The following is a 26,577-nucleotide window of genomic DNA, read 5'->3' as shown; positions in this document are numbered from 1 at the left end:
GCAAATTTTCAAATATATATCGTGATAAATATTTTTGGCCATATCGCCCTGCTCTAGTAGCTATAACGCTCAGACAATCCATCAGGCTTCGTAGCTTAGCAAAGTCCTACTAAAACATTTTTTGACAGATTTTTGAGCGCCGTGTACCACATAAAATCGGTTTGAGGTCAGTAAACATAGCCTATATACATAGCTTATAGTGCGGAAAATACGGTACTTCTAAACGAAGTAACAGGAACCAGGAAGGTAGAATTGGATTTATATACCACCTTTCTAGTCTTCACACACTTTACACTAGAGGCCGGAGTTTATTTCTATGCAAGTGCTTTATGTCTAAATCCAACACCTACATGTATGTTTTGGAATTACTGTGTCAACGTCTCTCAAGTGCCATAGATGTAGAATAAATAGAGTGGCACGATATTCTCTCCCCTCAGAGAACCTGGGTTACAATGTAACCAATCAAGCTCAGGTTGAAGCTTCAAATCCAGAATTCACAAATAATTAAAGGACTCAGGGTCTTTTATATATAGTCAGTGAGTAAATATGAGGGATCCACACAACAGTTAAGTTATTCTCACTGTTTTAAAGATGAGTACATAAATATTAAATTATCTAAATAATACATTAAAAAACAGAAATGTAAATAATTTACTGTGAAAGCATTGTCAACTTAATCTAGTCGATAAACTAATCAATAAACTCAAATAATTAAATGACCTCCTCAAACTCAGTTTAATATAAAGAAAGCTGTTTCTTTTCTTTTCCCACATTAAATACATGAAAAACATTCACATAGATTATATACTATTGACCCTTAACCAATTACTGCTATTTACCAGTTCCACTTTGATAAAGCACATGAACTTCAAGATAGAAATGACTCCTTCTGTTCACAGTTTCAAATTTAGTTATCAGACTGTAAAGATTATGCTTCAACACACCAGATTATCCTATCTATCTTAAATCAATATTTCTCTCTGTCTACCTCACATACACCAACTAACACCTCATGCAATACGGTCTCCAAGTTTCCACCGTATTGCATGAGCTGCCATGTGCTCCTTCAAAGCCTTGGCTCTGAGATGTTGTTGGGTCATGAAGAAACTCAAACACGTCATGGGGAGAGCGCCAGAATCTGTCTGAGCTGAAAGATCGCATTCCTCCTCTTCCTATGCTTTATGACTGCAAATTGATTTCTGAGCCTGTTGGTGAAAAGTACACCATGAGGTGAAGGATGGATGGATAGATGGATGGATAGAAAATGAAAGCCAGAGGACGAATGGTCGGGTGATAAGCGGGCCTGACAAACCTGAAGGGCTTATCACTAATATCCCCTCATTTCAGAGTCAATTACAGTATGGAGATGCAGTGAGGTGAATACTAAATAGGAAGTAGCGCTTTAGCAGTGAACTTAAAAAAAAATACATACATCACATATAGGCACATATAAGCAGATAGTGTAGAAGAACAAAGGAACAATGCACAAGATTGTCAATTTAATATAGATAAATTTAGCTCTGTATGCAAAAGCAGAAATATTAAAGTGAGCCAGACTAATTACAAGCCACACCAAGTGGCGTCATATAATCATAGAAGCTATTTCAGATAACCTCAGCAGAAAATCCTTACACAATAAACCCTTCCATATAATGAGACGCCTGGCCTCGTTTCATTTGAATGCTTCTGCCCAAATTGAAATGTCCGCTTACAGCCTGGAATGAACCTAGCACGGTTGCAAATTGCAGAATTTGTTTTCAGTTCCAGGACTAAAGAACTGCAAAAGCACCTATTACCATTCAAGTATTTAATTTGTGCAGACTAACAAAAACAACAACTTTCACTCAAGCTCATTACACTACACACTCTCTCCCAGATTTTTTGAGTTGTGACGGTTATGTAAATGGGCTCGAGTGACTGTAGAATTTAAATAGGAATCTGTAATGTGGTCTGATAATGAGTTGCCTGTTTTCTTCAATATTAGATGTAATTTAAAGTACGAACGTGACGCATTGCACAATTCTCCGAGTTACTATCGTATTAATATTCTATCTGATATTTTACTGCAGTTTCATTAGAGTCAGAGGCACATGTACTCTTCCACCACACTGTTTGCTAAGACTTTGTTGAAGGTGAGTTTCTAAATCTTCTTATGTTTTTCATTATTGATCATTTAGCAGAGTCAAGCGGTTGCTCCCTTATATTTTAGAACCACAGTTAAAGCTTTTAGTCTTGGAACAAATAACCTAAGATAGATAGAAAATCTAACTTTCATTGCATGGATCTAGCTCTCTATATTTCACAGACTAAGCAATAATAATGCATTTAAGTCAATATAAAGAAAAAAACAAGTGCAATAGATTAATTTAAACGGTTGTAAGTATGGTGGTAGAAGTTTCATAATGTCGGGGTTTAATTCCTGGCTTTTCTAGTCTTCATGTCAAAGAGTCCTTGGGCAAGCTGCTGAACCACACAGACACTTTAAAAGGCTTTCAAACGTGACTTTGCATGTAGTTTATAGCGTAAAAAGTTCTATGACTGCTCAGTAAGGCCAGAAAAATGCAGTATCAGTACTAGTCTAATTAATGCCCTTCTTAATGTAGATGCTTTTGGACTGCAGGAACTTTTTCATACTTCTATTAACTCTTTGAACGGTTGATTGCGCCCTCCTTTTTTCCTATGTCTGTGCTTCAGGATCTATTATCTACTGTACTTCATACAACTCAATCTTAAGGTCTCTTGTTTCAGCTAACCTTGAGAGACCTGAGTGTTACAGTGATTGGTCCAGCTGTAAATGTACAGTAAATTGTCAGAAGTATGAATTCATCAATGGCCACCACCATTAAAAAAGTGCAAACAGCTATTATGTTGACCCTTCTAGAACAAAACAGAGAGAAATGAATCAGCAGTGAAGTCCAAACTGTATTGCGCCTACATGATATGTTGGAAATACAGTGTGATTGTGGCTCATCAGGGGGAAATATAAAAATCCTTGCACGAAATTCCCTTCAGCTTGCTACTCGGTATCCGCTACAGCGAAGCAATCTGGAGCGAAAATGAAGAGGTTGAAATAGGATTATGAGAAAATACGGGACAACAGCAAGAGCCCATGTTTCACTACCAACCACTGGCTGGCAATTACATTAGTTCAGAGTTCCTATTAATAGTGTCAGTGAAAACAACAACAATAACAAAAGATGAATGCCAGGTAGTTCTTGGTAGTGGGGAGGGAGTTATCATCAGTTACCTTTTCTACAGGAAGTCTCTAGAAGTGTTTGGGATTCATGTGCTCAAGAGTGTGTAATACCTTCCTTTAAAAGTCCACAATTTTTAAAAGTGTGCACCATTATTCCCATCACACCAACTATCTCTATTATAAAAGCCTGCTTTGCCAACCTGTAATTGTAGGCGTAACTGTCTAAACTAGTTAGTTTTAACAGGTCAATAAAGCATTGAACATATTTCAGTCAGACAAGTGAGATTTTGAATAATTTAATAGCAGCAGAATATAGCTATTAAAGTTTGGGATCTACACTTCCTGCAAATAAATTGGGGAAGTCATATAGGCACAGGAGCCTACAGGTGGATACTAGTTGGAGAGGTCTAAACAGCAGGCAGCAGGCTGCCAGTTCCCCTTTTTTCCTTGTCTTCCAATGACACTGGAACCCCTCTGAAAAATAACCAGCTCCCTTTCTTAATGACTTGCTTTGCTATCTGCATGATGGATGGTCACCACTTGCTTCCAGGTGACACGATGTCTGTTCCTGTGTCTCTGCAGCCACAGTGGTGCTGACAGGACTGGAGCCCAACACAACATACGAGGTTCGAGTGGCAGCTGTCAACGGAAAGGGCCAGGGCGACTTCAGCCACACGGAAACCTTCCAGACCTTACCCATCCGTAAGTCCGCTTACTTATTCAAATCTGAATCAGTGACGTATGCATATGTGGTCAAAAGTTTACATCCACTGGTCATGGGCATGAGTGGTCAAATTTCCAGCAAGAATTACACCAGAGACTTGTTGATGGCTACAAAAAGCATCTTGTTGAAGTACAACTTGCTAGAAAATTCCCCCAAAAGACAAACGTGTAAAGCACACCCAGTTAGTAAGTTATTAAAGATGTATGCTGTACAATCACTCTACCCTGGAAAAAGAACACTTCAAAGAGGTCATTAAAAGTCCAAATATACCATGACATTCATGCCCATGAGGAGTATATGTACATTTCTGACCACAACGTATGGAATGAAATAATATATTATTAATATATAATAGTTTGATAGCAGTTATACTGGGTTAATTGTTAGCTACTGGCATATATCAGCTGTTAGGATTAGAAAATACAGATGAAATAAAACATCTGTGGAAACTATAGATCATAATAAAGCCACGTGACTGGAATGCAAACATTCTTCAGGAATCTATTCAAGGCACCAGCACCTTAGTGAAATGAAGCCTATTTGCAATCCTCTGCAGCCTTGCCATGTTTCTATCAGAGACGGCTTCCTGCTCCTGTTTCTCTGATATGAATTCAGATTATTTGGGCTTGGAAATAGATCCTGTCAAATTTGTGTCTTGATGTAAAACTGCTGCATTAAAAATTATGCACTGCAGGGGTTTACGGTAAGCATTTTATTTATTCTAGCAATCTGGCACGGCGGGATTGCAGTAAATCCAGGCAAGGCCACAGGAAAAGTGTTTCCATCCTTAATAATATACAGCAGTGCAGCTTCCGAGAATGAATGTTAGAAAGAAGACCCAATTAGCAAAATACAGTGAATAATAAAAACCTGGAGTCAACATTAATTATAGACAGGCAATGGGAGTTACCTTGTAATATGAATTTAATTCAGCTTTAAACCTTCTTTCTCCTTGTACTGCATCCTTATCTCATATGTCACGTTGCCACCTGCCCCCCTCCTTGGGAATGCACATTCCAACACACACATACTCACACAAAGACATTGTTTTACATCTCAGCCTCTGCCTCATGTCTTCCTCAGGAGAGCCGAGTCCGCCAGCAGTCCATGGGCAGAGGGACATGGGCAGGGCCTACAGGCTGGGGCTGGTCAAGCAGGACGACGGAGGCATGCCCATTGTGGAGTATATAGTCAAGTACAAGACTGTGAGTGATTTATTACAGTTAAACACAGCTGCTGCCTTCAAGTTTCTCATGACAGCTCCACTATATCGAGCCTATATAAGTGACAAGTCCAGTTTGATACATTAATACCTTCATTAATGTATCCCTGCTCTGGTCACTCCCATAAACGCAGGCACATTTAACACAGGTAGAAGGTTCACATTTTGTACTTCCTTGTTTTGTAAAAAAAAAAAAAAGAAAAATCTTTCTTAACCTTTTTTTTGAGAAAGGATGATTGAAATGCTGCTGCAATTTTAAACCTTCATTTACTGGCCTCCATTTGTATTTCTGTATCATTAATCAGCTGGAAGCACAAAGTTTAAATTGTAGTAGGCTGCTTTTAAGGGTGTTTTTCATGTCATGTCAATGCATTTGAGTTTTAGTGAGTCATTTCACTGCCTTTTTGTCCTCGTTGTGAAATGGTCACATTAAATCAACGGCACTAGTCATTTGTCACTCGTCCATTTTTCCATCCTTAGGTCAGCAGTTTACCTCCCAATTGCTACTTTTCCAGGTAGCAAATTACAAATGCTTGTTGCTTTTTGGAGAGAAACCTGAAAGGACACAGTGAAAACTGAAATACAAAGAAAGTACCATTTTATGTCCGCTTAGTGAATTACAGTAGTGCAAAAACTCTTGAGCCACCTCATTTTGCTAGGAAAATGGGGGAAAAGGGTGAAAGGATGTACTGAAATGTGCAAATATATATGGAAATACAGTATATAAGGCAAAAACAGCATTTGTACAATTCTAATGAGCTTGGAAGTGAATATTTGGTGTGACCACCTTTACTCTTCAGCACAGTCTGAACTCTCTTAGGCAGCTTTCTTGTCATTTCTTCAGGAATAGTTCTCCAGGCTTCTTGAAGGACATTCAAAGCTCTTCTTTGGATGTTTCTGCCTTTTGTTCTGTTCTCTGTCAACATGATCCCACACTGCTTCAATAATCTTGAGGTCTGGGCTCTGGGGAGGTCAATCCATGACTGATAGGATTCCACTGTTTGTTTTTCTATGAATGTTATGAATGTTCTAAGATTGAAAAGAAAAGCGACTGGACTTCTTTAAGTTTTTCAAAACTGGATTATAGATGGCAAACAGTTGGTGCTGTAGACCACCCCTCTGTTCAAAGATGGTCGTTCACAGTGAACATAGATGGCTTCTTTTACTCCTCTTTGAAACCATCTGTCTTCTCCGTCCAAAATGTGAACGTTGGTATCCTCGAAAGAATGACCTTTGTCCTTTAGATGCCTACGTACAGCTGAGTCTTGTCCTGTCGAGGTGGCCCTCCTATGTTGTGCCATGCATTTATGAAGTGGCTGTTTGGTTTCTCCGATGTAAATGTAAATGTAAAATCATTCCTGGCTGTTGATTTTCGACATGATTTTCAGATACTGTTCATCTTTTTTTTTTTTAACAACACCATGTTGAGATATGACAAGTTTTCAGCTAATAGCTCGCTGGGATCACTTTGTTGTTGCAAAATACTATTTCATGGCTGTCTCACACTGTGTAGTCTTTGGCATTTTCATAGATTCATCTAAAGAAATGGGAACAAATAATGTGTTTTTGTGGCAGGCTGCTAGTAACAAACTGACAACTTAGTTATTTTCATTTTACTACGTTGTCTGTTATGTGTAAACACTAGTTCATCCTTTGAGTTGGGGGCGTTTTTATGCTTCAGAGTCCAGTAACTTTAATCTGATTTGGCATAGAGAACCTGTAGTGATTGGTAACACTGTTTTCTGCTGCTACACTTTTTAAGTAGGTTTCACTTGTTCAATCAATGTATTTTTGTTGTCATTGAGGCTTTTTTCCCCGATTACTAGTCTTTTTTAACAATAAACCCATCACAGTTGGCAGATTTTGGAAACTATTTTCAAAATCAAGAAAAATGAGAGCAACAAATTCAGCACAAGTCAGTGTTTTCTAATAGTTCCAAGTATGTCTTTTTTTTGACAGTCATTAGATGGCACACGATACTGGGAATGCCTTTTCCTTCCACTGGAGTGTGTGTGACTCCCTAGTTTGACATGTTGTGACTGAGTTTACTAGATGATGCTTCTTGAGTATCTTTTTTTCAGCCCTTGTTTCACTCACTTGTTCTAAATGGGGGTACACACGTGAGCAAGTAGTTGATATTGTGTGTGTGTGTGTGTGTGTGTGTGTGTGTGTGTGTGTGTGTGTGTGTGTGTGTGTGTGTGTAAATGCAAAAAGCAGCTTAAACTCACAAGATAAGAGGAGCGACTGAGTTGAGGCCAGGAAGCAGAATAGATGGCACTCGCACAAAAACTCTCCACAGGACTAAGTGGATTTAGGCTGGTCCAAATCTCCTATCTCCCCAGTGCTAATGTGTCCAAGCAGGCATTTCTCTGTCTCATTGAGAAAGCGGCAGAGATTTAAAATAATAAAACCATGCTGCTGAAAAGAGTGTCAGGAAGTCTCAATGAGGCTTTTGGAGGCCGAAAAGGATGCCAGTGAAGATGCTTCACACCCCACTAATCTAATGCCCCTGTCTGGCACCAGGAACACACAAACTGCTTCACTGTGGATGGAACAGAGAGCCTGAAAGCAGACAGCATTTCAGTAGGGATCGCTTTAGGCAGAAGATTCTTATTTTTATCTGCGGGCATTTATAATTGGAGGTATTGACTCTATTCTGCTACCTCACTGACATCAGACATGACATTGCTGACCCTCATGAAGATTCACCCTGAAAATGTATGTTTTTGAGTCAACATAAAACAGATCTTTGCTGATATTTTAAGTATCATCATTTCTTGATTGGAGCCAGACTTTGTTTGTTGTTGTGTTTTGATAAATCCAAACTTGAAATTTTAGGAATGTCGTTGTCAAAATGTACAGAGTAGGTCAGGGGAGAGGTACTAGAGTGCGTATCTATACCGATCTGTAGAACACGGTGGAGGCTCTGTCATGTTCAGGATCTACTCTCTCAGTTTATGAGGTGGCCATTGAACAGGTTATCTCCTAGTTTGAAAGTTAGTGGTTTGCGCTTTGCTTGCTCCAGCCTCCAGTCTGAATGCCTTGCAGAAAATACTGAACCCTAAGTTGCTCTCCAATGCGTTCATGGTCGAGTGAATGTGTGTGAAAGTTAGATAGAAAGCACTTAGGTATTACAAAAAGTAACTGTGTGAATGAGTGTTACTTTGTGAATGAGGCATGTTGTATAAAAGCTTTTGAGTGTTTAAGTAGAGTACAAAAGCACTATATAAGAGCTAGTCCATTTATCATTTCTGCCAGTGGTTTGGGAATCTTATCGAAATAGATGGAGTTGCGAATGCAGAAAAGTACAGGGATAGAAGTGGGTTGCAAAGCAGCTTGTAGATTTAGTTGCAAAGTAGCTTAAATGGCAAGCCCTACAGTAGAAGGGACCCGATCCATTGGTTGATGTGAGTTGGCATGGAGATCAGCTGATCTGCTAGGATTGCTACACTCAGTTTTTGCACAGACTCGTTAGTCAGGATTTTACAATTCAGATGAAATGTTACATATTTTTAAGTCCTGCACCTTGACTTTTGTAAAATACTGTTTTTAATGGTTCTCAAACTCAGGGAGGAAAAAAGTGCCAAGGAGGTGAGACTAATAAGCACACAGTACAGTTAGCATGCTTTCAGCGCCACGCTCTCAGACTGGCTCTTCAGTTTCCAGTGCTTTGTTTGCAGTTGGTTTCTTTATGAAGGCTCGGGAAGGAGTAGAGACAAAAGGCTGAGGCCACAAAGAGAACTGTGTGATACCGATGACAGGCTCAGGATTACTGTTTCTTTATACCTATTCAAACACATCTGTGGGGGCGTTTCACAACCAAGCCTGATTGTAGTAACTCTCAAAACTCCCAGATTAAAAACACAAAGGGTAAATTGCTGTTTATCAAATACAACAACACTTTTGCTGATCGCCTTTGATTCAAAGTGAAACATAGAGCTTTGATTAAAACCAGGTAATAAGGGTGTCTTTTGATACTCTTTATCTTTCTATCCCTCTCTTACCCCTTCCCTCCGCCAGGATAAAGAGGAACAGTGGATGACCAAGCTCGTTCCAGGTGCGAAGGACCATGCCTTGCTGCACCCGCTCCAGTGGAACACGAGATATGAAGTGGAAATCACAGCGCGCAACGTGAAAGGCCTGTCGGAGCCCACCTTCTATCAGTTCTTCATGCCACAGAAACCTGACATTACAGGTAAAAGCATGATAGAGGAAAACTTCAGCTTGTAATTTGCCCTTTTTTAACATTTCCACTTTCTCATAGATGCCTTCTTGAGTTGCTCTTAAATGCCTTTTGAAAGTCCCCAAAGAACACTTTTGAACTTGTTGTGTTAAGTGGTGGGTCATTCGTGCCACTAGAAGGAGCGCTGACGATAACAAAAGCAAGAGAGCAAGATGTTCCAGTCAAGATAAAGCGAGCCTGAAAACGCAGCAGGCCTTGTTGCCGCTTTGCTTTCTGGACAAATGATGCTGCTGTCATCTCAGAAATAGTGCCCCGGCCTCTCCGGCAACAGATTTCTCTCTGTATGATTGTCGAATGGGGTTTAAATCCCACAGAGAAGCACTTTACTCCGAAGTTTTTTAAAGGCGCGTTGAAAAGCTGAGAATTTTTCCTCTGTGAAAAGCCAAAACGTCCTTAGTTTGACAGCCGATTGTCTACATTTGGCCAGTTTTTTGAAGGCATAAGAAAAAGTGAGCAAACAAAACAACTGGAGAGTTTGGAGAACAGATATTAAGTATTAGAGCAATACTCCACAAAGTGAAAGAAGCTGTAAAGGATGAACTATTCAAACTAGTAATCTCTAACAGGATCATGCTCCCAAAATATATTGTACTCTGATAGCGATTTCCATTATCAGGATCACGTTTTCAAACGATTAAGGGAAGAGTGTTTTGTTTTGTTTTTTTACAGGAAGCTTGAGCAGCAGCCTTGACTTCAGTGCATTAGTGCAGTCCCCTTTAAAACTGCTTCAGGGCTTGTGCACACCAGTGCTTAGTCGAGACCACAGGTTTTCAAGCTGAGAGACAAGAAGCACACAGTTGCATGAGGTGAAAGGGACAGGTGGATGTCGGTGTCCCAAAAACAGAAAGACTATAAATGTGGCCCATTTAGCGACACAGTCAGCAGTTCCAGTGTTCACAGTGATCGCTGGGACAGCATTGGACAGTATCTTTTCTATACAAATGCTGTTGAAATAATAATGAAGTAGTTTGCTTATAGTATTCCTTTTGAGTCTTTATAGATGAAAATAAGAAAAAGATGTCTTTCACTTTGTTTTCACGATGCTTCGCCTTGGAGTAACCCATCTGCTTCTGTCTGCCTACCTGAGGCTAGTGCTACATACGCTGAAGTCCTGATGGGGAAAAGAGAGTTGTTTTCTGCCTGTGAAACTTGAGCCATGCTGCTAAAAACATGGTAATATGATGGAGCAGTAAAAGTGGATGAAACTTGGATGTGGAAAGCACCTGTGGTTAAATTCGTTTCAACTTAGGTTTGTTTAGAAAGCACCAATTAGGAGCAGAGTTGCCTCAAGGGGCTTTATATTCTAGGGTAAAGGCACTAGAATATTAGAAAGGCAGCACAAAAGACACATAGACAATATAGGAAAAAGCCAGAGTTTCATAATTACTAATGATTAAAATGATTAATGGTGTATAAACAAATGGAGAGTGAGAAGAAGTGAGTGAAGAAGTGTTCAGTGCAGCATGGGAAGCTCAAAGCAGCCTAGGCTTAATGCAGCATAACTAAGGAGAGGTTCAGGATCATATGATCCAACGCTAACTATAAGCTTTATTAAAAAAGGAAAGTTTTAAGCCTAATCTTAAAAGTAGAGAAGATGTCTGTCTCCCAAATCCATAATGGGAGCTGGTTGCACAGGAGAGAGGCCTGAAAGTTGAAGCCTCCCATTATACTTTTAGAAACTCTAGAAGCCAAGATGAAAAACATATGATCTGTCTTTCTAGTCTCTGTCAGTAGTCTCACTTCAACATTTGGATCAACTGAAAGCTGTTCTGGGAGCTTTCAGAGCCACCTGATAATAATGAATTACAGTAGTCAAATCTAACTTTTTTTTTTTAGGATCTAATCTCAGAAAATGAACAACAATAATTCTGCTTAGAAATCATTGGAAAGAAGTCCAGAACATGTCAGTCTCATGTGTCTGCACATCCTATTCAAATGTCCCTGGATAAAATGCAAGCAGGAACTAAGGGAAAATTTAACATATTTTATGTTGTTCCAATTACTGGCCAAAAAAAGAACCTAAAATGTAAGGGATGTAAATATTTCCCAACATTATAAACTGAGCGGTGGTTATAAAGCAAATGGCCAAAACAAAATTTCTTGTAATGATGGCATATCAAAAAATAGCATTTGGAGAATAGTCAGCAATCTAACTGTAGATTTTAGCCACTCATCATGCAAAAATGCCAACTATTTTCTGCTTTAAGATTTGTCACCGTAAAGAATGTGCCTTGTATTATTGTATTTGCCCTTTTGGCATTTGGCCAAACATGTCAAGATGCTAATATTGTTGCTTTTTGTTTTTATCAGAATTATATTTTTTGACTGTTCTTATTTATGCTTTCACCTCAAGGTTCTTGTAAATGTATCACCGTTCTCCTGTTCAGGTACTCTGACTGTCGGCATCCTTGCTAGGGCTTCATTCTCGTCTGCTCTAATAAACAGCACAAGTATTACAATCACACCACGGTTCGCTTCAAAGAAACCCAGCAGAGCACGAGTGAAAATACCCTCAGGCTGTACTTTTCTTCTCTAAAATATCATTCTTTTCTTCTTGTTTTTTCTCGCTGTTTATCTTATGGTCCTCCTGTGGTGCTGCTTTGCAATTCTGCTGAAATTCATTGAGAATGGAGCGCAGATGGAACGTCTCTAGTCGAGCTCGCTTCTCATTTGAAAGAGCGACACGCACACGGTTACATAAGCCAATATACAGACACAGATAACTTCTTCAGCTCTTGGTCTCAACATAAGAATTTATGTTGAGACTGCGCTGTTCTGCTGCATAACAGTGTATGTGCTTGTTTCTCTCCTGATAGTTTGACTTGAGCCTTCTTGTTTTTTTTTGTTTGGGGAGGGCAAAAAAAGCTAGAAAATTCTAAAGACAAAGATGGTTACAGCTACTGCAGCATCTTCTGTGTAGTATTCATTTAGATTTGGCTTTTTTCTTTTTGTTTGTTCTAGGTTTATCTTTAGAAATAAATAATTATCTTTTGATTGGAAAATTGTTATGATTTACTGCTAGTGTTGACTAGCAAATTGAGCTAGCTTCTATGACTGTGACTGTTTCTTAATTGTGATACTATTATTGTATGATACACACTATGCAAGTACACTATGTAGAGTACTTGTATAACTTGTGAATTTAGTGAGAGTAGTGCTGTCTTAAATTGAACACAGCAAAATGCTCACTCGAAGTAACAGCTGCAATTTTGACCAACTATTTTGCTAGCTGTAGTATGTTTTTAACATATGCAACTTAACCCTTTAAGACCTACCATAGAACCAAGTCCGCCAGAGCTTATATTATATTTTTACATGTTGTGGAGCCATTTTTTGGAGCATTTCAAGTTACTGTACATCAATACAACCATTATAGCCCAAATTTTAATAATGTCTGCATTAAGTGCATAGTAATTACATACATTGCAAAAAAGTGCAACAAACTACAAAATTTTTTTAAATCTGTTTTGTTTTTTAACATATATTTCTAGTTAGAGAAATTTAAGAGGGGTATCCCTCAAAACTGTAAATACAAAAAAGTTGCACAAAATAATTTCCCACCACATGAAATTTATTTTAAGTGTCTTCAGTTTTATTTTTGAAATACACCAATTTTTATATACTGCAGGAAAAACTAAAATAAATATTATAATGCAAATTTGCAATAAAACAGCATATGCATCAAAATAAAATATTTCCAGCAGTGCAATATGAGTTCTAAGCATCCCAGAAACGACACAAAGTTATAGTTTGCCTACTGGTGGTGGTCAGAGGGCCCGGTGGCGCCTGTGTCCGGCAGCCTCGCCTCTGTCAGTGCGCCCCAGGGCAGCTGTGGCTACAATGTAGCTTGCTATCGCCAGTGTTTGAATGTCTGTGTGAATGGGTGAATGACTGAATGTAGTGTAAAGCGCTTTGGGGTCCTATGGACTAGAAAAGCGCCATACAAATGCAGGCCATAAAGTCAAACATAACTTTTAAAAACACCATAAGGCCCTGATGGTAAAAAACTACATTTCCGCAAAATGACGTCACTTACGGTTTCGGGCAGGACGTGGAGGACATGCGATAGTTCGCGCTGATGGACGTAGGAAGTGTTACAAACAGCTGATCGGATCGGCAAAGCGTGTTTCTGGAATATTATGTTTTTGTTGGTGCAAGTGCTTTTTATGCAGTTTTTGCAAAGCCATATGTGGAACCAGAGGCGGAGGCAGACATTTGATACACCCGGGGCTTAGCCCTAAAGGGTAGTATGCATGGACACCTTAAACTAGTTTTTTAATTAAGCAGCAAGGCAGAACAAAGTCGGGGCTGTATCAAGACACAGGGACTAAACCCCAATTCAACCAGACCCAGAACTGATCCAGAATTAAAACAGGACTACAACAGTTCAAAATCAGGACTACTTAGGACTTAACCAAAACAGAACCAGAATCAGAACTAGATGATAGTAGCACTATTCTACCAAAGTAGGGGCGACCGTGGCTGTAGGGGCGACCGTGGCTCCAGGGGGTTGGGAAGCGATCTGAACCGGAAGGTCGCCGGTTCGATCCCTGGGCTCTCTGTCCTGGTCGTTGTGTCCTTGGGCAAGACACTTCCCTACCGCCTACTGGTGTTGGCCAGAGGGGCCAGATGGCGCGATATGGCAGCCTCACGCTTCTGTCAGTCTGCCCCAGGGCAGCTGTGGCTACAACTGTAGCTGCCTCCACCAGTGTATGAATGTGAGAGTGAATGAATAGTGGTATTGTAAAGCGCTTTGGGTGCCTTGAAAAGCGCTATATAAATCCAATCCATTATTATTATAAAGTCCACTATTTAGATTGAGAAAAGTTTATATAATTATTTAGCCTTGTTGTGCAAACAAGCCTGCATAACTTAATAAATGTAGAATTTGAAAAATAACAAACCTAAAAAGAAACACTAGGTACGAGATACATGAGTACCTATGATACGGTGATACTTTTGGTAAACAACCATTTGACCAACATCTGTCTCACCTGCTCTTGTTCCACCTCTGTTCTGTCGTCATTCTCTCTCTCCCTCTCTGTGCTGACAATCAAGCCAAACACCAACATCATCAAATATACAGTTGAAACCAGATATTTACAAACTCTTCAGGTAAAAACACAAACACTTTTTTAATTGTAAAATCAAATCAGACTAAATGTTTATTTTTTTTTAGATTGATAAATATAAAAAACATATTTGTTAAATTTAAGAGTAAAGAGAGAAACTATCAATTGTAAATGGCACCAAATTGTATTCAAACTTGAGCCACACTTATGGAGCTCCACAGTTCTTTTCCTGGTGTTTTGGTTGACATCTCTTGATTTTCCCATGTCAAAGAAACAGGCTCTGTGTTTTGCCTTATATGGATCCACAGGTGTTACGTCCCCTGGCTAGTCTAGGGGGTTGAAGGGACGAACATAAAGGTGGATAGTGAAGGAGGAGCCAAGATGATAACTTTAAAAGGTTTATTTAATGCTGGTGATGAGATTTGGGTTCAGACTGAGGTATAACTTCAGGGAGAGCCAAGGCCAACGTAACAAACAAAACATCCCAGATGTAAAAATAAAAGAAACTTACCTAACTCCAAAGAAAACAAAATACACAACCTATAACCATAACCTACCTAACAACACATAAACAGGAGAAAACGGGATGTCAAAACAAAAGGCAGCTCTCCCCTGCAAGCAGTCTGAACATGAAAACAATGCACATACAAATCACAAAGGCATGCAAGCCTGTACAGGTATGGCAACCAAAATGGCCAGAGGGCACAGAAGCACAGCTCCACAGGCCTTAAGTAGTGCTCTGCTGATTAACAATTAGCCGGACTCTGAGCAGCATCCAATCAGGACAGAGGAGGTGGAGCCTAGACAAAACAAAGAGTTAGGCTGTATCCCAATTCAGGGTCTGCAGCCTTAAAGTACGCAGTCTCAACGATCCTCAAGGGCCGCGTACTCAACGACCGCTAAGACTCTCTAAAGCAGACCTTCCCAAAGTGTGGGGCCCGCCCCCTAGGGGGGGGTGCGGCATGAAAAGGGAAAAAAAAACAACGCTTGGACACTGCTAGCACTGGGCGCCTACAGAAACGCAAAGCAGGAGATGAAGTATAGCTGAATATGTTTCCAAACCAACTTCATATGGTGAAGCAAATCTTCCCTTTGGTTTCACCTGCACAAGTGCCGAGGTAGGTCTCCCCTGCAAAACTGGTTTTCCCTTTGTCAGGAGCAGCACTGGGCTCTCCAAATCATGGACAAACAGTATCCCACATTCTTGATTTTTAGTTCACAAACACTTGTTGTAATGATTAATTACTCCTGACATTTTGGAGATGTTAGCTCTTTATACAGTAAAGTTACAGTGGGATACAAATAATATGAGGCTGATCCTGCCACGATTTGTTCCCCCTGTCTAAATCACGGACAAACAGTATCCTACAGTTGTTTATGTTTTTAAACCCATTTTGCACAGAGAGGCATTTTTTGAAAAATGTATTGATAACAATGTTGAATATTACACAGGAAAAAAAACAACTACACGTAAAATAATCACACCGTGACGTCTCTGCCTTTCTAAATAGACGGACAGTAACTGTGTGTATGTAAGCGTGTAAAACGTGAAGATAGAGACAAAATACTGTTAATCTGACATTAATCTGCCATTCTGCAATTCATCTCATGTAAACAATAACGTGGTGCACAGCTGACGTGAAAAAAGGCACATACCTTTGACGTTGTGTGACGAACTCTGTATTGCTCGTCCACACTCAAACGTAAAAAATGAGTTTTTAAAAATCTCAGTTTTCGGTGATTCAAAACGCCGTTTACATGTCAACGAAACAGCTGCGTTTTCAAAAATACCCATGTAGGTGTGGACGTAGCGTAAAAGAGTTAATAGTTTATTTTCTTACTACCTGCAGATTACTTGTATTTGCTTAATTGTTTTCTAATTGTTTGAGGTGTGAAATAAACCGCAATGGAGCAAAATATGGGTGCGTGTGGTTGGAGGACGTGTTGGTGCGTGCGTGTGCGCGCGCGGGGGGGAACATTTTTCTGTAAAACAAAGGGGGGCCCAACGAAAAAAGTTTGGGAACCACTGCTCTAAAGCAGCGGTCCCCAACCCCCGGGCCTCGGACTGGTATTGGTCCGTAAGTCGTTTGGTACCGGGCCGCGAGAGTTGAGGCTCAGGTGTGAAATGTATGGTTTTCTGGGTTTTTATCAGTTTTCAGCGTTATTTTGTTATTGTTTTTATCGTTTACTCGGTTTTCCTTGGTCTTTTCACGTGTGTTATGAATAAATTTTCTTTTTTTTCGGTTACAAACCTTTGACAAACCTTTGACAACACAAATTAAATTTTCCTGAAAGGGAATAGGAACATTGAACACACATAATCACAAAACAATGCCACAAGTCTGTTAGCCTAACGTTATTGTTTAAAAACATTGCTACTTTTAGCTAGCTAAAACTCTAGCTTTTAGCTAACTACAGTGTTTTGTTTTACTAAATCCTCCACAGTTTGTTAAACATGCACTTATGCAAATGCACACGTGCACAGCAAAGCAAAAATATCTTTGAAGTGTATAACATGCAACATGGATACACTTTGAAGCTGGAATATATGTGAAGCGATACAGAAACATAAAAATGTTTTTTCTTTCATTGATCCCATGCAGGCATACAGACCCCAATTTCACATGTGATTTAAAAGAAAAAAAAAAATCAAAGGACGGCTGCTTCAGTGTTGTTTTGCTTTCTTCTCGGAGCCTTTTACCGCATCCATTTGTGCTACTTTGGATGTTTGCCTGTGTCATTATTGCACTGGCTAAATAGCCTGTAAGAGTGTGGGCTTCTTTTCAAACAGCAAACAAGACAAGGGAAACGGCAAGCTTAAGGCGGGTCACTTCGATTGGCTGTCCTATCTTGTTAGGTGCATCGTGGGAAAGAGCCTGGGAGAGAGAAGAGGGTGAAATTGGGAAAAAACACTTTTCCTCCTAATGTGTTTGTTTGAAAGAATAAGTCGGCTGAGCTTTCCAGCTACGAAGGCAATAAAGGGGCTTACAGTAGACAGAGGGTAGGAAGCTGTCGTGTCCCGCAGCAAGGACGGAGCAGGATTTTCACAGAGAACTCAGTCATTTATCAAACATTGTCTCTTGGTTATATTTCACAGGACACTCTAATTACTCCCATTTCTAAACCACTGACCCAATCCAGCTGATAGCTTAGTTATATCTGTTTTAAGGTTTAACTTTCATTAACCAAAAGCATCTTGATACTTCCGGACAAAATCATATTGATTTGATCATACAGCTTTAGCAAAGAAAAAGGGAAAGACTCCACCTTTACATTCTCTGCTTCAGTGACTTAAAGAAGTCCATCTATCCCAATGAACAATATTAGAAGTGAAATCTCTCCTAGTCTCAGTTGCGGGCCATCTTTCTAATTGTTGTGTTTATTTCTTTTTTCCCCCAAAACAGAAAATAGGGTCAGGCTATATCGGTACTTTCTATCTCCCAGTAGCCATTCTCTCCTCAGTTCTCTCTCGGTGTGTTATGCAGCTACTGTATTCAGTAGGTGTTTTCTTTTTTTCCTCCTCATCCATCTGCTTTCTCCATCCTATTTTAGTTTGTAAAAGGCTGAATAACCTTCTTCGCGTCCTGCTTACAGAGAATTCTTTAAGAAAAACACCATTGATTGCAACACTTTTCAATTTACTCCCTTTCCTTTCCATCTTTTTATTTTATTTTAGTTTTTTCTTTCAAACGAAAATATTTTTTTTCACCTTCTCAACCACTAAGCTGTCCTTCTTCCCTACCCAGTTACAACATTGTCTCTCTAACACCAGTTTGTATTTATTTATTCTTTTATTGGCTTGTCAACCAAACTGCTTTCTTGGTGGAGAGATTTTTTGCAGTCTCCTTTTTCAAATGCATTTAGACGTTTACACAATGGCTTGAAAGCAGCGCGAAAACAGTTGAATAGTGAAAATCACTGATTGAAAGCTTCTGATCCCAGTCATGTTTCTGTTGGTCAACTTGGGAATGAGAAAAGGCTGGATTTTGGAATTGCTACATTAATGCATAATTTCTGTTCAATCTAAGCTCAAGCTCCAGCTTTAAAACTCACTGCTCAGTAAACGCGACCATAAGATAAGATATGATAACTCTTTTTATTTCATTGCACAGTCACAATTAGTACAGTAGTACAGTGAAATTGGAAAACTGTCCCACATGTTTTCCATGTTATTTTATAGGCACGTTGTCCCACATGTCTATAAAATAACATAAAATAAAATGCTAAAAACAAAAAGCATAACTGTACCCAAGTTATGCTGTCAGAAGCAACTCCTTCTGGTTCCTGTTCCCTTAAAGCTAGCTTTCTTTTGATTGGCTGCCCTTCAAAATCAAAAGAATTGAACACAGCTCCACTTGCGCTCACAGCCAGACTTGTGTACCTGTGATCACCATATAAACCATTTCCGCATTTGTCAGAGCACAGAGCCAAGAGTAGAAACAAAATATCCAGAATTGTGTTTAGAGAAGTCTAAAGTCTGAGCTTTTAGATCATGGATCATGGAGTCAACCACAAACTCCTCTGTATACCAAAGTATTCTAGAGTGAAATGTGGGACCATCTGTCCAGCAACTAAACTTGGCTAAAGACTGGTCAAGAAACAGGACAATGATCCCAAACACAGCAGCAAATCAGACGAAATCATGACTAAAACAAGAAAAAAGATTCAAGGTGTTGCAATGACGCAAAGTCCAGATTTTAATCTGATCTATGCTAATTTAGGCCCTTAAGAGAGCTGTGCATAAAAAAATGTGCACAAACTTTAATGAACTGCAGCAACACTGTATCACAGAATGAGACTAAAGTCCTGCACAACAATATGAGAGACTAATAAAGTCACTAAGAAAATGATTACTTCAAGTGATTGCTGCTAAAGGTGGTTCTGCAAGCTACTGAATCAATCAGAATTACACTGATGGCTGCAAGGCAAGTGACAACAGATGGGATTCCACCAGTATGTGTTTCCAGATAACACAAAGCCTCAAACGTTAGTCACAGGCCTACAAAATAAAGAATGGAAACTAAATAAACAGTAAACATTAGAAAAATCTTTTGGTTATTTGTTTATTCTGTGATCCGAGTCTGTACTGCAATGATTTTAAATGACACAAGTGTTAGCAGTCGCCAAGGTTACACACGGACTAACAGAAAAGAAAATCATTTTAATTAAGTTCGTGCTTGTGGAAATAAATGAACATGACTGTTATTGCTTACTGTGAGTAATATTTTATAATAATACTTTCATTCATTCATGTAGACATGATAAGCTGTAAACTTTGGTGACACTAAAACAGGCTTCTCTGAGTCCCATAATGCATCATGTCATCAGTGCCTCATGCTGTGGTGCATATCAAACAACCAAGGGCCAATTTAAGAGTAAAAACAGCATTTTATTGTTTTATTTTATGCATGTTCTTTGTAACCTCGGAGTACACCAGATTGATACATAGGACTATAAAAAAAAGAAAACCTTTTCTAACAGAAGGTGTTGTTTTTATTTGTTTTGTGTGGAAAGCGACTAAAGTCACATAGGCTTTTACAGTAATTGCACCTGGCACCGATCGCTGTACTCTCGCTTACATAAAAGAGAAAAAAATATGACACGATGATGCCCGAGTATGCCTAAATCTGCCCCTGCGGCCTGATATAGTCTGACACTGCTTGTGTTAAGCTTTGTTGTGCCTGCCGCATTTCTTTCCTGGCTTTCGCTTTCTTCTCTTTCCAGTCATGTGCCATAAAAAGCTTTGATAGTAACAGGCATCATAGATTTTGTGCGTAATAATCTCATCAAAGCACTTGAAGAAATAATCTAGGCAGCACTCTCTCCTCCCCCGTGGAGCTCAAATGAAACTTCTTCCTGGAAGTGTTGCCAGCAAATCAAAATGGGAAATGAATACTTTTATAGCTGCCCGTTACATAAATCAAGTCTTTCATCAATTTTCAAAATGAAAGCCAAGCAGTGTAATGAAGAAAACTATTGTTCAATCATTTAGTGTGTAAAAATGCAACTTTCTCAACATGATCACTTGCTATTACTGCTGATACTGAACCAGCTGATACACTTCCCAATATATATTTGTGAGATTAAAAGGAGCCTTATAATAAAGCATCATTTACATTATGTTTACTGACTGCAGTCTCTGAAGTCCTTGCTCAGTTTTTCTCCATATGAAAGTGGATTGCTTCATTTGGTATAATCAGTTGAAGTACTGTTGCTCTGAAACTGCCACTCCAAAATAACAACTGCATCTGCTGCTGAATGTGTGGCTGGAAAGATTGTCAGATTAAAGCTGAAAATTCAGACTGAAGTTGACAAAACTGTCAGACATCAAGAGATGTACAAGCAAAGCTGACCCGCAGGGATTTTAATTGTAAAAGCTTTAATCCAAGACCTACATTTGTTTGCCTTGTATAAAATGCACCACAGTCAATATACGGATTGTAATACTTACTGGGGTATAGAAGGCCAATATAATAGGAGATCAATGGTGGTGTTTACGTGTTTACTTCCTCATTTATTCATGGAACAAAGATAATCCTGTCGAGATCAAAAGATTGCGTTTCCGAGGGAGCACTTTTAACATCAGACAAAATTGATGTCAGCTACTGCAAAGGAAAGCGAGCAGGAACAATGGCTCACACAGATGGTTTATGGTGTTTGAAGACTGTCTGATCTTTGTTTTGCCCGTGACCAGGGATTAAACTAGGATTTGTAGTTCCCATAGGTGTACAATTGTGTGCGCGTAGCAGCAATGACGAAATTCTTATACATACAAAGACTTTACATTTACATTCAGAACTGTCCAGAAGGGATGATGTCGCTTCACATTAACTATAACAAAGTCCGGTCTGGGTGGACATCCCTCTGCTCTGGATGTGGCAGTGTGCAAACGACCAGCTATTGACATAAAACCTTTCAGTGAGTGCACTCTCTAGTGTATCAGTGTCGGTTGTAATGGCGCATTACTATAGATCACTGAAGGAGAGAATAGGCATGCAAATAAATAAATATGCACAGACTAGCCTTTTTAATCACTAAAGTGCAGTGGCATTCAATTGCATTCTGAAATACTGTGCAAAAGTCTTTAACCACAAGTGATTTCTTTATATTTTCTTGGGAAATGGATAAAAGGTGCAGCAACATGGAGCTGATCTGCAAAGAGGCTTTTGGGAAAATCCTTTTCAATCATCCAAGATTCCCAAGTTTTAACATTTTATATATTTTTACGCTACAATTGCAGTTTAGATATTGTTAATCACACACAGGATGAACCAAGTTAGGACACGTTAGCCACGTTTGCTTTTAATCTGCATTTGATCAATGGGCAGGCACAGATAATAAGACTATATATGCATGTGTGAATGTTGGTTTCTCTGAATCCACTTGAATTGTGAGATTAATACCTGTTGTGGCACCATTTCCAGTGTGTCACTAAAACATTTGTCTTTCAATATGGTAAAAAGTACTTGGGTAAAGAAACCATCTCCATCTCCAAACACTTAAATCTGCATGTATTGTCCTTGATGTCAGTTATTAATTATTATTTTTTTAAAGATCCTTTTGAACATTTCAAGGATATTGAGTCTCAGCTCCAAACACCTTCTAAGGACAGATTCTGTTGGGAGAGAAAGAAAACACTTGATATTCACAGAGTTACGTTTCTGAAAGCCCTTTTGGCAGAAAAAATATAGAAGTATTTTCAGAAATGATGCCTGATTGCAACCAGCTTGTATGGGCGATATCCCAACTCTAGTCAAGAAAGATCTTGTGGACTTGGGGAGTCGGGATGCTGAGAACTGTGAGGGAACAGTCATGAATCAACACTGCACTGTTAAAATACTACTTAGATACCGAAGCTGGGATAGGAGGGCAAAGTGAAGAGAGGAAAAACAATGGAAAAGAAGCCAATACATTGTTAACCAACAAAAACAGCAGGAAGTGACTGTTGGTGGTGAAGTACAGCAAGATTCAGGTAGGGTCTTGTAGGACCTTCAACACTCAGGGGTTACATGGCATTGTAACCTTTTGGCTTTTAAACTTTTGTTCATGCATAGGAAACTGCTTAAGCAGAGTTTAAACTTTGAATTGTAACTGCAAAGATCAAGGTACAGACACTTGAATTACTCCTTAAAAAGCCATAACCCCAGACAGCAGCAATTACAGAAAAGGAAGCTGAATTTCTTTGAAGTCTTTTGAGGTTGATTGTTAAGGATGCCATATTCTTCTAACCTAAGAGTAATTTCCCATGGTTTTTCATTTCCTCTACGCTGGCACTTGAGTGCACTTGAATCGCATCAGGGCTGATCTGCTTCCTCCTTGAAAATGGACGGAAAACAAGAACCCATCCATCTCTCGCGAACTAGAGAGGATTTAATTATAATGTTGAGTTTTTTGAGGATGTCCTCAAAAAAAACTCCCCTTCTCCACTCCTCGTCACATCGCAAAGTGAGCACTTAGGAGGAAGACTTGCTCCCCTCCGCAAATGATGATGTTTATCGCGGCCTGCTACCTTCTTAATCAATGATTGCCCATTTGGTCATCATTAATTGAGTCACTTTCTCATAGATCCCATCTAGAGACAGTCAATCACTGGTCAGACCTAATGAGTTTGTATTGTCAAAGATGTGTATGAATGGCTTCAGGTGCCACGCAAGCAGCTGGATGTCTAGCCACCGAATGGTACTAATGGGCCTATATATCACCAAGTAATCGGAAGAAGTAAGTAAACTAGTTAATAGAGCAGAGAAATAAGAATTAATGAACACTGGGTGTGCAGAAGTCGAAAGTTTTTGAAAACTTCAGTCTTAAAAAACACACAATTGTTTTTTACACAAATGCTTTGGGGAAAATGTGTTGCTAAGTTTTGCCAGGTAGCTGCAAGATAAAAAGAATTCCTTACTTTAACATATAAAGTAGCATCTATGCAGATATGAACATATCTTGAGCCATTTAAGCATCAATTTGGAACTCCGATCTTACATATGGGAATAATTCACATGCTGTTCTTTTTAGAAAGCATAAATTATTTCTATTTGCATACAGTAACAGATAAAAATGTTCAGGGTCAGCATTATCAACCCTCTGAAATGTTGACCTTTTGAACTGAGCCATAGCACAAACCACTACTGTGAAATGATGTGCTTTAACTTTGTAATGCTCAAAACTTGTAACATCAAGTTAACAGTGTGAGTTATCTTCCAATTTACACACAGTATAATAACAAGCCTGGTAGGATGATTTCAAAGACACTGGACAAAAGACTAGTGAGAGATGTTTTTAAAAACTAGGGATGTGCACGACTAGCCGCCTAATGGTCACTGTTGTCACTGGCCGGGACCAGACTTACTAGTCATTTAATGTAATTTTAAAAGTTTTAATTGATGCCCAATGACGATAAATCGTGTCTTAAATGTTAAGCAGCTATCTCCCACCAGATGGCGCATTGTTTTTGAGAAGCGCCACTAATCTGTTAGTGGAGGTCTGGTCTTTTTGTTTACACTATTAGAATGAGATTGCAGATACAGCGGTCTCTCTTAGCAATAGGGTGAGGACATCAGTCATTCAGGAGGGGTTCAGAGTGGAGCCGCTACACCTCCACATCAAAAGGAGACAGCTAAGGCTGTTGCATCATGGCTAAGGTGTTCTAGCTTGGCATGTCCTACTGCAGTGGTCCCCGGTACCGGTCCGTGAGTCATTTGGTACCGGGCCGCGAGAGTTGAGGCTCAGGTGTGAAATGTATGGTTTTCATGATTTTTAGCGTTATTTTGTTATCGTTAACTCGGTTTTCCTGGGTCTTTTCACGTGTGTTATGAATAAATTTTCTTTTTTTCGGTACCGGTACTAGTTTTATTTTGTTGTATTTATCCGCGACACCTTAAAGGCCAGTCCATGAAAATATTGTGGGGCATGAACCGGTCCGTGGTGCGAAAAAGGTTGGGGACCACGGTCCTACTGTACCACGAGGAGGCCTGGCGTAGACCCGGGACATGCTGGAGAGATTACCTCTATAGGGTGGCCTTGGAAAGACTCAATGTTTCCCCAGATAAGTTGGAGGACGCAGCAAGTAGGAGGTCTGGTCTTTCCTACTAATGCTTCCGCAAACTGACTTCAGATAACCTTAAGAAAACAGCAGGATGATCTATTGTTTTGTTATTTTACATGTGAACTTTTATTTTAGTGGCTCTCATTAAATTTCAAACAGTGTGCGTCATTCATAATGCACGGCAACGCGCCACACTTTTCAGTGTTTATTAGTTTTTCGGATGTTAACTTGTCACATGTTAGTAATACATGAGCGTCTAATATGTTCTCATTTTACATTAAACATTGGTTTGTTTCAATTGTTCTTCTTTTACATTGCCTTTCTGGAGTATAACTTGCACTGTTTATAATGCACGTTACGTGATTCCTTATTTTTTTTTTTTAAGTGATAAATGGTTTAAAACATCTTTGTCAAGACAGTAGTGAAGGATTTAGCCAAGTTGGGAATTGTAGTCTCAAAGAAGACTAGCCCTAGAGCCCTGCTCATCTTCAGGAATGGACTGAGAGGTTGAAGACTAAGAAATAGTCTGTAGAAGAGCCACCTTTAAACCAGACTTAAGTATGTTAAAGACAACCTGGAGAAAGAGTATAGATACCAGAACTGCATCCTTTGGTCAGATGAGATGAAACTAGAGCTATTTGGCCACAGAGATCCTGCTTATGTTTGGAGAAAGAAGTGAGAGGAATATAACCCAAAGAACACTGCAGGGCCCACAATGAAACACGGTCTTGGAAATATTATTATTTAGTTACGCTGCTTTGGTGCATCTGGAAAAGGGAATGTCATCTTGTTGGAAGGAATAATGAAGAAAGGAGGATATGAGAAGATTTTGAAAGAAAAGGTGGTTTTAGTTTACTTGAAAAAGCTGTGTTAAAAATTCCTTGCTCTATTTAACAGCACTTAAACACTCTTTTAAAATATGAAATGTTTGTACGAGGGACTAATAACTCTGTAGACCAAAAAAAGACTTCATTTAAACTGTAGTTAAGAAAGAAAAATGTTGGACAAAATGGAACATAGTAATTATTGCAATGCTTTGAATTTATGTCTGAGTCATGGATGGATTGAAGATACAAGGATGGAAAAATGATAATACTAGTCAGCCAATACTGGAAATTAACAGCAAAATAAAAATGTGACAACAGAAAAATTAGCCACCATTTGTTTTTTGACATCAACAAACACTCTTAAGGAACTGTTAGCCAAAAAGTATCTCCATGTCTCTGTGCTCTGCCCACAGCCAGATTGTAAATTTCAAGACAAAGTCAAATTTGTTGCCATCCTCAGTCCAAAATACAGAAGTGATGACTGCGCCAAGCACACGAGTGTTGGACTGCCTGTCTGTGTTTCTATTAGGCAGACCTCAAGTTGGAGAGAGAAAGCACAGTGATGCTGCAGCATGGCCTCATTTGCAGATACAGAAAGTGAAAATATAACCATAGACACAGAGGTAAAGAAAGACTCTCTCCCCCTTTCTGCATAGTGAATGATGTTGGATATATGTCCTGTGCATCATAGTGCACCTGATTTTGGAACATCATGGTGAAGAGAAGGCACAAACATTGATTTTGGGAGTTTTCAGTTGGAGTATTATCCGGTCGATAAGTGATGACGTGACGAATCCTACTTCCGGGCCTAAAGTAGTCTGAGTTTAATATGGCTTTTGTGTTGTGAACATGTTTAATGTTATGTATTTTCTTCTATTTAATCTCAAAAAGCTCCTAAAACAGTCAGTGATCACTGTTTTAGCTTTTATTACCGCTAATCATTTATTTAAGCTCAGTTTTTAAAACCTTAGGATGTAACTACAGCCCAGCCCATGCAGCAGTATATGAATGACTAACTTCATATTGTGGATTGATTATCTTAGTTGTGCTCCTGGCTGAAGTTTGGTCCTTTTACAGCATCCTGCCATGCGATTACATTTCTTCCTGACCACCGAGAACACTCACGTTAACTTTCATCGAGTGGGGAAAAAAAGTTAGCTTGTGTATATTATGCTGACATAGCTGTGTCGCTAGCGGTCACGTAGCACATCATTATATACCAGCTAGCCCAACTTCAGTAACCCTACAAAC

The 26,577-nt window shown here is 39.3% G+C and overlaps 1 protein-coding gene across 1 annotated transcript in view; it reads left to right on the top strand.

Moving 5' to 3' along the window:
- Positions 1 to 3,778: 3,778 nt before the first annotated feature.
- LOC121811913 (neural cell adhesion molecule 2-like) overlaps positions 3,779 to 26,577 on the top strand; it is a gene marked incomplete at its 5' end in the record, with an annotated part of 48,869 nt that continues 26,070 nt past the window's right edge. The window contains 3 exon segments of the mRNA XM_042228812.1: positions 3,779 to 3,898; positions 5,004 to 5,125; positions 9,163 to 9,337. Coding sequence (XP_042084746.1) covers positions 3,779 to 3,898; positions 5,004 to 5,125; positions 9,163 to 9,337 — 417 coding nt within the window.

Source organism: Haplochromis burtoni, unplaced genomic scaffold, assembly GCF_018398535.1.
Source record: "Haplochromis burtoni strain Fernald_Lab_line unplaced genomic scaffold, NCSU_Asbu1 Contig_355, whole genome shotgun sequence".
Classification (NCBI taxonomy): domain Eukaryota; kingdom Metazoa; phylum Chordata; class Actinopteri; order Cichliformes; family Cichlidae; genus Haplochromis; species Haplochromis burtoni.
This window is presented reverse-complemented; position numbering and strand designations above follow the sequence as displayed.